This window comes from Acipenser ruthenus, chromosome 7 (assembly GCF_902713425.1).
Source record: "Acipenser ruthenus chromosome 7, fAciRut3.2 maternal haplotype, whole genome shotgun sequence".
In the NCBI taxonomy this organism is placed as follows: Eukaryota; Metazoa; Chordata; class Actinopteri; order Acipenseriformes; family Acipenseridae; genus Acipenser; species Acipenser ruthenus.
This window is the reverse complement of record NC_081195.1, coordinates 17,350,835-17,363,966: the sequence shown is the minus strand read 5'-3', so window position 1 is coordinate 17,363,966 and position 13,132 is coordinate 17,350,835. Positions and strand designations below refer to the sequence as shown.

At 36.1% G+C, this 13,132-nt stretch overlaps 1 protein-coding gene across 2 annotated transcripts in view; it reads right to left on the bottom strand.

The window, feature by feature from the left end:
* LOC117414475 (receptor expression-enhancing protein 3-like) overlaps positions 1–12,332 on the bottom strand; it is a 38,550-nt gene extending 26,218 nt beyond the window's left edge. The window contains exon 1 of one of the 2 annotated variants that reach the window (XM_059026501.1): positions 12,005–12,332. Coding sequence is in view for 1 of the 2 variants with exons in the window: in XM_059026500.1 (XP_058882483.1) it covers positions 12,005–12,036 (32 nt within the window). In the remaining variant the exon portion in view is untranslated. The remainder of the gene's footprint in view (positions 1–12,004) is intronic. The other variant, XM_059026500.1, reaches the window with a different exon arrangement.
* Positions 12,333–13,132: the final 800 nt, after the last annotated feature.

Below are 13,132 nucleotides of genomic sequence, written 5' to 3'. Positions count from 1 at the left end.
CTTGGCAGGTTTATTCCAGATTAGGATCAATGAAGTCTGTCAATAATTGCTGTACCGTCAAACACCCTGGAGTATAAACTGCAGCTGTTCTGTATGGATTTAAAAAAAAAAAAACACACACACACACACACACACACACACACTACTGCTTTGCTTGTATTGTTGATATCCAAATCACCATAATTTATTTGCATTTTGATCACTGCATGTGACCAGGTTGGCTGGTGGTGATGTCAGGCCAGGAAGCATGTAGACAACAGAGTGGTGACAACAATTGTTTTCTTTTGATTTATTCTCCTCTCTCTACTCTGAACACCCAACCCAAAGAGAGTGAAACACTGCATCTTTTATGCAGCTGTACTCGATTGCTAATCAATCATTCAATTGGAAACTCGGTACATCTGCACGTGAACTAATTGTGCTCCCCATGCTTCCACACTAATACCAACTTTAATCTGCACGTGGAGTGATTGTTCAATCCCTGTGCCTAAATACAAATATACATTTTAAATCACCCGTGCACCAATACATACACCAGCAATAACACGCCACATACAACATAACACATAAATACCCACAGAGGCGGGGCACTCCACCACACTGTACTACAGAATGAAACTAGAGAAATCCACCAATACATTAACACAGCAAACTAAGGCTAGTATCTTGAGAGTATTTTATTATTAAAATGCAACATTCCTTCAGCATAATTCTTAGTGGATTATATACAGGGGTCCACCTTTGCTGTGGTTTATTTTCTAGATGCCATAGCAACTGTTCCACCTATAGTCTTCAGCCCAAGAAACAGGAAAACAAAACAAAAAAAAACTTAAATGTGTTTCAAAAATAAACACATGACTTAATAAGAACTCATTATTGGAAGTCTGCACTAAATTAGTATGGCAATTCCTTTCAAAGCGCTCTATCAGCCTTGGCTGTATACTAATCTCCCTCCACCCACACAACTTGAACTGTCTGTTCAAATCATGTGTTAAAGAAATACGGACAGCATACTACCGTTTCAAAAGGTTTGACAACAGTTACTTGCATCTCCCCAAGCTGCAGTCAAATCAACACAACAGTGGTTAAATTAATCTGAAAAACCATACTAACCACCACATACTGCAAAAGCTAAATATAAACCATAGTGTTCAGGAAGAATCTGTTAAAACATTTCACACACAAATGCAAAATGTAAACAATGTTAGGGGGTTTTACTTGGGGTCTTCGGTGCCTTTTAACAGCTGCTCTTTGATATTTCAAAACCAGGCACTGTGTTTTATTATCCGTCAGCAGGCTTTTAAAAGCCTTTGCAATTATTTTAGTAACACACACACATCTGTTTCTTTGGAAGGATCCAAGCAAGCAGCTCACAGAAAGAGTTATGCTGCTTTTCATTTATGTGCTTGCAGGATTAGACATTCAGCTGCATAGCTGTTGTGGTCTGTGACTTCAGTCTGACCTTGTTACCATTGTGGTTGTTGGTAACAGCTTCCATTACAATAGAGCATTTTTGAATACGTTGAGAGAGGCAACAACTAGGGATGGGAATTTTACATGTTTAAAAATGTATAAACTCTAAAGAAGTGGTTAAACGTTGAACAATATGCTAGACGTATAATCGTTCATGTGACAAATTTTGCAACACACATATTTAATGTATTAATTTTAGTAATTTATTATCATATACAGCAGTCCATCAAGTATCCGCCTGCTCTAGTGCCACAGTAAGGGCGGATATTATAAAAAGGAAGGGGTTTGGCAATTGCCTCCCAATAGTTTTTCTAATTGGTGCAACAGAAAGATTGACACTGGGGCGGGTTTTATTCTCGATCTGGCGCTTCATTGGTGCACTTCACTGGTGTTTTTCATGCTGTAGTGGGTGTGGTTTGGTATCCAGTCCACACGGGGTAATAAAGTTAATGACAAGTGTTTCTTCCGACAGTTGCAATATATATTTATAAAAAATATATATAAAAAAATGGTTAGGGCTCTGGACTCTTGACCGGAGGGTTGTGGATTCAATCCCCAGTGGGGGACACTGCTGTTGTACCCTTGAGCAAGGTACTTTACCTAGATTACTCCAGTAAAAACCCAACTGTATAAATGGGTAATTGTATGTAAAATAATGTGATATCTGTATAATGTGAAATAATGTATAATGTGATATCTTGTAACAATTGTAAGTCGCCCTGGATAAGAGCGTCTGCTAAGAAATAAATAATAATAATAATATTTAATAAAATGGAATCTCTAAACAAAGGAACGAGGCAAAGCCACATTTGGAAGTATTTGGAGGAACCGGACGACAGAACTGTGATGTGTAAATAATTATGCCAAACAAAATTGCTGTACCACCATTTGAAATGAAAACACATCCAGAAATTACTGTGGTTGGCAGTAAAAAGCAAACATCCACAATAAACAGAACACTCCAGGTGGCATCTGACATTTATTTAGCTATTACTGTACATTTCTGTGAATACGTATAATATTGGGTTTTTTCCCCCAAATATTAATTCAGAAAACACATAAAAGTGTAAATAAATTATGTTTGGGCTTTAATTTACCAGTACACTTTTACACAAATCGTTTGTTTAAAACATGTCCTTGATATCTATGTGATTTGTCAACAGAAGGGGATATTTAAAAAAATATATATATGGATATCACATTTGTGGCACTAATCCCTGAACAGTAGCGTTAATATAACAACGTATTGGAATCTGTGCATTTTAAAGATTCTTTAACACGTGTAAGCTGTGTTTTTTATCATTATTATTGGGTTTGTTTTGCTCTTTGAATATATATAAAAAAGTTTTAGTTTAGTTTATTCACTTTGTGCCCACAGGGCCAGCACTGGTACGTCTCAATAGTGCAGCACAAATACAGAGAGAGACAATTACCAAGATAAAAAATAACAATACAAATGCTTTTAAAAAGACCAAATTCCCATTGGGCCTATTTTTTTTTTTTTTTTTTAGATTCTATTGATTTTTTAGTGTTACATGCAGGAGAGCCGCTATAAGATCGTTACCTTTATTAAAAACCTAGACGTGCATATTCACGGTACTCTATTGCACTGCAGCAAAATGACTGTAAAATACTTGCTTGTTTTTAAAAAGAAAAAAAAACAAACCTGTTCTGTAAGTCCGCCCATCATTGTCGCCGGTGTCCCTCAGCACCAGCACATCTGATCTACAACCCATTCACAAACTTGCTCAGCATCAGCTGTCACAATTCAGTTTAATTCTGTATAATCTCCTCCTGTGAGAAAATGACTAATTATCATAATGTATTATTGTTGCCATTCTTTTTACTGTGCACCCAGCACTAAGCCATGAGAAAGACATACTGTATCATTGGTTAATGACTGGCAAACAGAGGGAGGGAAGCTGTTAGATTGAGCTCAAGATGACCATGCTTCCAGGAATGTTCAATCATACATGTTCACTAGCAGTGTCACCGTGTGATTTTTTTCCATCTGGGAGCCCCGTGCCAACTCAAAAATGTTTAAAAAGAAAGAAGGAATAAGAGCTGTCTAAAGTGAAGTGTTGTAGGATCGACTTGATGTTCAGGTAAGAAATGGGTGCACAACAATTGGTCCCCGACAATAATAATAATGTGAACCAGGGGCACAGATCTGTCTGAAAACCTGGGGGGGGGGGGGGGGGGGGATTTTAACCTAAATTTTTTCCGCTTACTTTGTTTGTGGTTGTGGTCTCTTACATTAAGCTGATTATGATCACCAAAATCAAACTGAGGGTGAAAGGGACTGGTATTATTAATCATGTCAATAAATTATAATACATGGGGCTCCCGAGTGGCGCATCCAGTAAAGCGCTCCGTGTGGGGTGCAGGATGCGCCCTGTAGCCTGGAGGATACCGGCTCAGGTCCAGGCTACTCCACTGCCGACCATGGATGGGAGTTCCCAGGGGGAAGAGCACAATTGGCCGAGTAAGTGCTAAATATTTTTGTTCCTAAGACAATAGGTTGGTTACCAATCAACAGCTGATGACTTTCAAGGAGCAATATCCTCAGACAAGGATTTTCTTTTTCTTCAGGAGAAAAATGTTTCAGGTACAGCAAGTGTGTGGCAGAAATGAACATGGTTTTAGAAGGAAGCTGGAAGCTCTCTTTTGAAAAAGGATGGGAGGGGTTTTCACCCTAAACCTGTTAACAGATCCATTAAAGGAGACAATTACTCTCTCTCCAGTTGTTCATCTAAGACACTTTACTGGTACTGTATGTTAAATTGAACTTAATCTAAAGAGTTAACAGAAAACAGCTGACTTCTCAAAACAAAAAAAAAAACATCTGGGCTTATTACATTTGTGCTGCAAGATCAATTACATATGGATCAAGAGGCTGAGAAGCAGGAAAAGAGAAAAACAAACTGACTATCGCCCCTTTCACACACAAATGCTGCTACTAAGCCGTTTCTGAGACGTTAAAAAAATTATTTAAAACATCCATTCACACAGCATGTAATTGCGCAATCTATGGCGGTATAATACCATAACCCTTTCACACAGCCAAAGGTATTTGCCCATAAATTATAGCATCACGCACTGTCCCTTCTATTAGTGAATTCACCTCCTATTCAGCCCATAAAGTTAACAATTCCTCAGACTCCAATTACTACCTCGTTCTTGATCAGCCATTGCAGTTGAAAAAAATGAAAGCATGTAACACCAACGACAAAAGCACGTTTGGTATACTGTACAATCATGTGGGATGTTGACTTTCAATCCACGCCACTATAGCGTTTCAGTGTTGTTGGCACAGAATTTCACAAAGGCAGTTTAGACGGTTCAGTGCTGTCTCTGAACCACCTCGCAAGGTGGTTCAGAGGCAGCATAAAATATGACGGATCTGTTACAGTATAGGCAATTCACACAGACCAAAATGCAGCATCAGTGCCGGTTCTAAGCCGTTATAACTCGTCTGTGTGAAAGGGGTATAAGATGAACTTTTACATGTACTAACAGTTTAAAGGAAGATATAGTGCATCTTCAATGATTAACTGTAAAAAAAAAAAAACACAAAAAAAAAAGACAGGATTGTCTTATAAAACAGTTATAAAACCTTGTTATACAGTATCTAAATTTAAAGGCATACTAAAACACATACTTCTCATCTTGGAATTCAATAACAGAATCCAATCAGTCAACAAAAAACAAAACATCTACTGCACAACTGACTCTGCCTACAGTAAGCAAGAGGTAAGAATATTCTGTCAAAAACATGGACGATATAGTTCCTAGTGATCTCTCTTTAAACAATTTGGTTAACTGGGGCCTCACTTTCACTCCGAGCAGCTGAAACAATAAAAGATTCAGACAGGCCTTGACTTTGTTTTCGTTCAGCTTAGGGTTTCCTGTTAAGATACAGTGACATTCTAAGAGGAGGCATTTGTTCGGTCCCAGGAAAGCCAACAATGCTATTCATCTGCTTAAATATAACACTTTATTGTCCAATGTGAGGAGATTTAAACACAGTTTTAAAACTTGAAACTAAATCTTATTAGAATTTGGTAATTAACCACAGTAAGTAGATATAAACCAATGGACACATTTGAAAAACATTTATTATTATTATTATTATTACACCCAGCTGTAATTATAATCGCCCCTCGCTATACTGCTGATTTGGATATATTGCGGTCCTGGAATTGGCTCCCCATTTTTACAGTCTAACTGCACATGGCTTAGCTGCAGTATACATAGACAATTTCACTTAGAATTACTGTTCGTTTTATTTCGTACTGCACATCAAACAAATATATAGAAAACAATTAAACAAAGCATTAATATCATACTGTTATCATATACACACGCATTGCACAATAACACAAAGAATCAGCATAAACTTGTCATCTATAGCAAGGTCTTTCCAAAGTGAAGAATAAATACAAACAGAGAACCAAAAAGTAGTGTGTTTACAACTTCATTTTTATAAATCAATATTACCATGTTGTATTTATAAAACAAAAACTTTTTACTATCTGCAGACAGTGCAAATTGACTATATAATTTATAACTAGAATAAAACAAACATTGAAATTGTTCTCAGACCATTTGTCTGAAGTTTCTTAATCCCTTTCTGGCAGATCAGCCAGAAAAAGAAGCCATTTTCCCACTCACTTAAATTCCCAGACACCAGGTCAGATTTCCAGACAAGGTTACATTAAAAGCCAGTAAAGTTGAAAAACTGTGGCTGCAGAATATAATGGGATCTGCTGTCAGTGTATACAGTAGACCTAGGGCCCCAGATTCATTTAACTTGCTTTAGTGTAAAACAAGCTGGGAATTATTTTAATCCAACAGCTATAGAACATTACAAACAATATATTTACAGATACACATCCTGCTCAGTCGAAGGAGTGTCAGCTTAAACAAATATGTTCTTTAGTAGCAAAGAAACCAGCAAGACTACAGTAACAAAGATATTTGACAGCTATGAACTTACTGTGTATGTGCCCATGAAGATTCATGCGTACACACCCAATAAACAGGGATTGTTTTTAAAGGCAAGGTTTCTATCACTAGTCTATTTGTCAGCTCCAGAATTGTTCCTTTGGTTTTAATTTGAATATTTTCCAAAGGAAATTTAAAAATAGGCACAAAGCCAATGCAGCATACACTTGCCAAAAGTTAATTTATACAGGACTTTTGTGTGCAACACAAAAATATCTTCAAGAAGATAGCTTGTGTGTTCACATTCCAGATTCTTGTAAAAGTAACAAACAATAAACATCTATTTTTTAAATGGTTTTCCAATTTTTTCAAATAAACAAAAAACTTACTAGCATTTATATACATATTTGTTCTATCAAAATAATGGTCGTCAACCAGACTATTGTGCAACTTATACTGCAACTTATCCAACTATACTGCAGATACGAATAATGTATTTCATATTTGACCTGTACCTTAAATGACTATAATATGGATAGATACAGATATATTGTATATACACTTGTGTAAAACTACTCATGCATCATAATTAGTGTTCCGCATTTTTGGTTTTTATCTTTCGAAGTTTATTTTGCATATATTAAAATAGGGATAAAACTGGTAACAAATAGTTTTTAATTGAAACCGGTAAAAATCATGGAGGGGGGATCTCAGTATACACACTTTGGAATATGATACGTAGCAGTTCTGGTTTCTGATTAAGTTTGATGTCCCTGGCATGTAGCTGGAACTTTGCTAACGTTTGTACAATCACTTCACTTTGTTTTAGTTTAATGTGTCACTTATTTTTCTGTATGTTCTTTTATTGTCAGCGCGAACATCTACCTTGATGCAGCAGTATTTGCAGCGCTATACATCCTCTGCCTCATCTGACCCACTTCTGTTATTTTTGCTTTTTGTATACTTCGAAACATTTGTTTTCTTTTAAATATTCATAAACTGATTTGTTTTCTCCCCATTCCTCATCCATTAAAAATATTATATTTTCGTGGAAGTATTTCAATTTAGTTTTTGATCAAACTAGTTACCACAACCCAGCAATTGCCACAATAAATCAGACTTTGATTGGCCAACATAATCAGGCAATAATGTATTTGTTAAGTGACAGAGAACCACATTTGAATATTATTTGATCCTCTGACGTCTAAACGTCTGCTGTATCGTATGATACAGTGTAGGGTTGCTTATTACAATGTCAGAGTCAAAAAAAGCATTTGAATCAAAATATTGTGTATTTCCTAGAAAATAGTACCTATAAAATATTGAATAATAGACAAAAACCGACATCCTGTTAAAAAAATCAATGTATTATGCTTCATTATTTTCAACTTCTGCAATTGTTTTGCAATATGATATGACAATAAAACACAACACTGCACTAAAACGGAACAATTCCAGTATAATTCTTATAGCCTACCAAGTGCATTTCATATACAAATAAATCATATTCATTCTTCTTCTCTAAATAAAATGTATAGTAGTGCTGGGACGAACACAGGATTTTCATGTTCGGATATTCGCTCAATTTAAATATTAGTTTGTTTTTCAAAAAAGTAATAAAAGCAATTATATTGCCCTGAACACAGGCAGAGACAGCATAGCAGCAGGGGCAGGGGGCATGGCCATGGCCCCTGTGTGTGTGCCTTGATTTTACAGCATGACCATACAATACGAAACACGTTAAAGTAAAAATATATCCCAGGAATAAAGAAGTTGTGTAGGACTTACTTTACCCCAGTGAATCAACTACAAACCAAAGGATGCCAAACAGCAGTTCAAGTTAAATGTTGTTTTGTTTCTCGAAATAAATAGTACATAAAGTTGACAACGCATTCTATTTATTTATTTATTTATTTTTTCATTCCTTGCTATTGTCGTTTCTTCACAGTAAACAGCGGCCATCAACACGTTTTCATAAAGTAATAACATGAGGTTTACTTGTGCTTTTTGCAGCTGAACAAGCAAACGAAAACTGAAATTGAACTTTAAACACTTCAAATGAAACAAAACGTGGAAATGGCGTTGTAAAGTGAAGGGGGAAAAAATCACCATTTTGGTTCTTGTTTATTACATTCCACATAACAAAAGTCACAACAAAATATATATATATAATATAGTTAGGTCTTCTGATTTTTGGATTTAACCGATAAAACACACCAGATACAAAAAAAATTAAATCGATGGATAGCCAATAAACACTGGAAAACATCGGATAAACTATGGAAATTGTTAATCAATTCACGTTGACTTTACCCTTTTCCCCTTAAATAAAACCTACTAAAAAAAAATAATAAATACATTTCCCAGTGCTGCTGGGCAATGTCCCGCCTTCCTGACCTGTAGCTATCATTGATTCGTTCTGAATACTTTAAACCCGCCCCAACTACTGAGTGACAGCACATCCCTACATTTCTATTGGAGACTCTGCTTGCGCGATTTAAAACTAGATTACAATCAGGATGGAGGCTTGTTAGCGGGATTTAAAGCTGTATTACAGTTAAGATTCGGAGGATTTACAACAGAATTGTGGCGAAATGTAAAAAAATGCCTACACAAAAACCCCAGAAGAATGTGCCCGTGACCACAGGGATTTCATTGTGGAAGACAGCAAAGGAAAGAAAGTGTGCAAGTACTGTCGAGTTACTACTGTACATATTTTGTCAGAAAAAAAAAACGCTCAAGCATTTTGTAAAGTAACCGAAAACACTAATTTCATACAGTATATCAGAAACGAAAGCCACGAAAAAATCGATTTAAATAAAACTCAAATAGCTAAAAATAAGCACCGAAAAACACAATTAATAATAACCAAAAAACAGAAGCCTTAAATATAGTCTATATGAAAATCACTATACAACAATTTCAGTAAATTGGGCACTGTTAAGCAAGGCATTTCTGAGTGACATGCTTGCCTTTTTTTTTTTTTTTGTCCCATGAGATTCAGGCTCGCTCTAAAGCAGCACAACGTACTTTTGTCCCAGATGGCTTTCCATAGAGATCACTTTTAAATAGAGGCTCAAGAGCTGCTGTGTGTATTCTGTGTTTTTATCTATCTATCTATCTATCTATCTATCTATCTATCTATCTATCAGAAAGATAGATAGATGGATAGAGATAGATAGATAGATCTCATATCACATAGAGCTCTTTTTCCATTTGTCATTTTTTTAAAACTGTCGCGCAAATTCTGATGAGACGGTAAATAAGTGCAAGGTATTTTTGTCATTTGTAGCGAATACAAACATCTGATTTTTGTATCTGAATTCATGTCAAAAAATATTAAGTTTGAATATTCGGATATTTGTCCCAGCACTAAGGTAAAGTGCAGTATATTACAGTTGTTACAGGCAGGAACTAAAATCTTACTTAAAAAATATAAGTGTATGGTATAGAGTAACATTCCATTCCTTTCTAATGTAGTCATACATTTATTTATTTTCTAACAAAATACTAATTTCTTTTCAGTAATAAACCCCCCCCCCCCAAGAAATTAGACTTTTCCATTGATAATTTCAAATTATATATAACAAACTAACATACAAATAGAATCAGTCGTAACTAGTGACGACTGGAGTGATTTTTTTCATCGTCACTTTCAAAAAACATTCATAATTGATGAGAGTGACGAGGGACAGCGAAAACACCGGGTATGATGTGGTACACAACAAAAAGTTTACCCCTCAGGAGTAATTAGACACACCGTTAAGGTAGGTTAACATTTAGTTCCCATAGTAAGCACTTGAAAACCAGACAGACTTCAGTCTAATCTCTAGAAATAGGAATGGCACAACTGTGTCAATTACAGCTAGCATCCGCCCTGTTACACAGGCATGGGCATGTTTAATGAAGGGCACATTATTCCTTTCTTTAAGAGGCCCCACAATTCAAACATTAGCCAGAAGCTCTCTCAAAATGTAACCTTCAAATCATACATTTTGTTTTAGTCAGCCTGGGTCCATCATGACAAATCTAGTATTTATTTCGTGCTGGGAGGAACATGGGTTCTAGATGTTTGAAAATTCTTTCAAAAACAAAAATATAAATACATTACAGTAAAAAATAAACCTTTGAGGGGTTAAATAACTTGGGTACCCAATAAAGTAGGCCACTTTTGTATGTACTGTTATTTATTTCATACATAATTTATGCATTGGTCACCTTTACATTATATTTTTTGATAGCCATTCTGTTAGATGAACAAATACGAACATTTATTTAAGTATAGTTCAGACCCACTAAAATGTCGATCCAAAAAGCATCAGACACAAGCAAATTGTGTGTGTTTGCATACACTATGGGAGCAATTCAAACTCTCAATAAACATCAGTATGTTTCCACATTTCGTTTTTTCTGATTATCATAACAAGAACAAACACCTTTATTGATTTAAGCGATTGTGAAAGCTGATGACTACTTTAAGCACACCCTAATTATGTTCAGTGTCATGCTCAGGAACCTTTGAGAGAACGTGTAATAGATGTGCTAAATTCTATCCCAGTCATGTATGGCAGATAAGCTCTAGCCATTGGGCCCCTGATCTCCTTTAGGATTTTATATAGAAACAAATGGCAAAGAGATGTCGTTCTGCAAGCATCTCATTTCAGAGACAAGAAAAACACAACACCTCGCAAATAACATGATCAATTCTGAAATCTGAGTTGTACAGTATTTCACCAAAGAGCTGGCGCCTTCCACGATAAACACATACTGTACATTCTTGCTGTGACCATCTGTATCATTTCCAGTTTGGAGTTAATCTTAAGATCTTACTGAAGCAGGTGTACTGTCTATAAAATCACAGTTTAATTGTAAGTCTCAGGGCTTTAAAAACGCTTATCCTCAACCTAAGACAGACACACTTGCTAAATTCAACTCGATGATTAAATATCTACTAAAACAAGGACGTCTGTCCAAACTGACATTTTGATCTGTGCAACCCAATCTATTTTAATTTGATCTACGAACTACTAGGCTCACATCTTCAGAACTACATTCACGTGTCATGTGGGAGGACTTAAAAACCCATGCATGATAAACATCTGCGGTTTGTTATGGTTTTGTTCAGATTTGCTGACGACTACATATTTTTTAAAAAGCAAAGCCGAAGGGGAAATAAACAATAATTACGTATTTAAATCGTCAGGAGCAAACAAAAACAAAGCGTATACAAATGTGGATATCACAGAGTACAGGTAAATGTATGATTTAATTTCAAAGCCTCAAGTCAACAACTGATTACTTTAATTTGTTGTCAATAAAAACGGTGATTTGTTCTAAATATTTTATTTTATTTTATTTTATTTTTAATAGACGAGGATTCAATCATATGGCCATAAACTAAGCTAGGCCTATGAAGCTTCACGAAGTTTAATTCATACCTCTGCCTGGTTAGGTGTCAGCTACTTAACCGAAGCCATTATTTTTTCGAGAATAAGTTACCTCGCCTGGGCTGGGTTACGTAACTTATTTCACCCAGGCTCAACAAACTACCATTCATACTGTCAGAAACTGTTCAATAACTTACACTATTGTTCTAGAGATAATCCACGACACCATCTTTTCTTCTGTTCTTTTTTATCTCTGTCGGGCGCTGGAGTGTGTTTCGAGGCGGTTGCTGCTACAAACTTCTAGAGAAACTTCAATGTTAAAAAAGAAAGAAAACGGATAACCACAGACGTCTACGACCTACATTTGTCCTTTAAAGAATAAACTACTCAGCTCCTCCAGATTTTTTTTTTTTTTTTTTTATCACTCTCTACCTCTCTCTCCTCTTTCAGTCCCTTTGGTCTTTTCTGGTGCTGGTGACGTCAGAGGCAATTCAATCGTTTTGAGATCTGGAAGTACAGCCCCACAGCTTCACCGTGATTGGACCATTTCCACAATGTTTTCAGCGAGATCTGTAGGTGGGTGATAGTATTGGTTCCTGAGGACGTCTGTCACAGTTTTGTTTGCATTTGCTGCGAGCGCTTGGCTTACTTCAGCCGATCAACAAAAGTGACAGGCTTACCAGCACAGGGAGAGGATAATTTGTTCCATTGTTTAGATTATCACATCACATGACTCATGAAATCAGCTGTATGACTAGTAAGTATAACCAAGACGCCCAGAATGTACAATGGATAAGGAATCCCATGTGAAAAGGTTACATATAATCAGTTTATTTTCAGGGGAAATTACAATAACAAATAGTTATTACTCAGCGACCCGTCCCGTAGGCTACCAACTGACTGTATTTGCATTTCACAATACAGTGAACAGTATTAAAAATCATGAATAATTTAGTGTAATGTAATAATTCTCCACGGATCGATACAAAATGCGCACTGGCCCAAAAATCTCTTTAAAGTTCATAAAGATAGTAAATAACAGTCCTGACACACAATATACAGTTTACAAATTCTTCCGTATTTAGCCCGTCCCAAAACGGTAGTTCCAGCTGCTGGTACACAAGCTTTAACGCTGGTTGCATGAAGCCTTCTTGACACTAGTGATGAACAGGCGTTCTCTGCTTACTACCTGCATCACCAGGGATTTGAATGAGGTATTGATTTGAATGTCACCGGGAAGGTCTGCTGTAGCTCAGGGAAGCAAAACAAATATGTAAACAAATAACTGACAGTGTCTCCTTTGTTTTCAATATACAATACTGTCT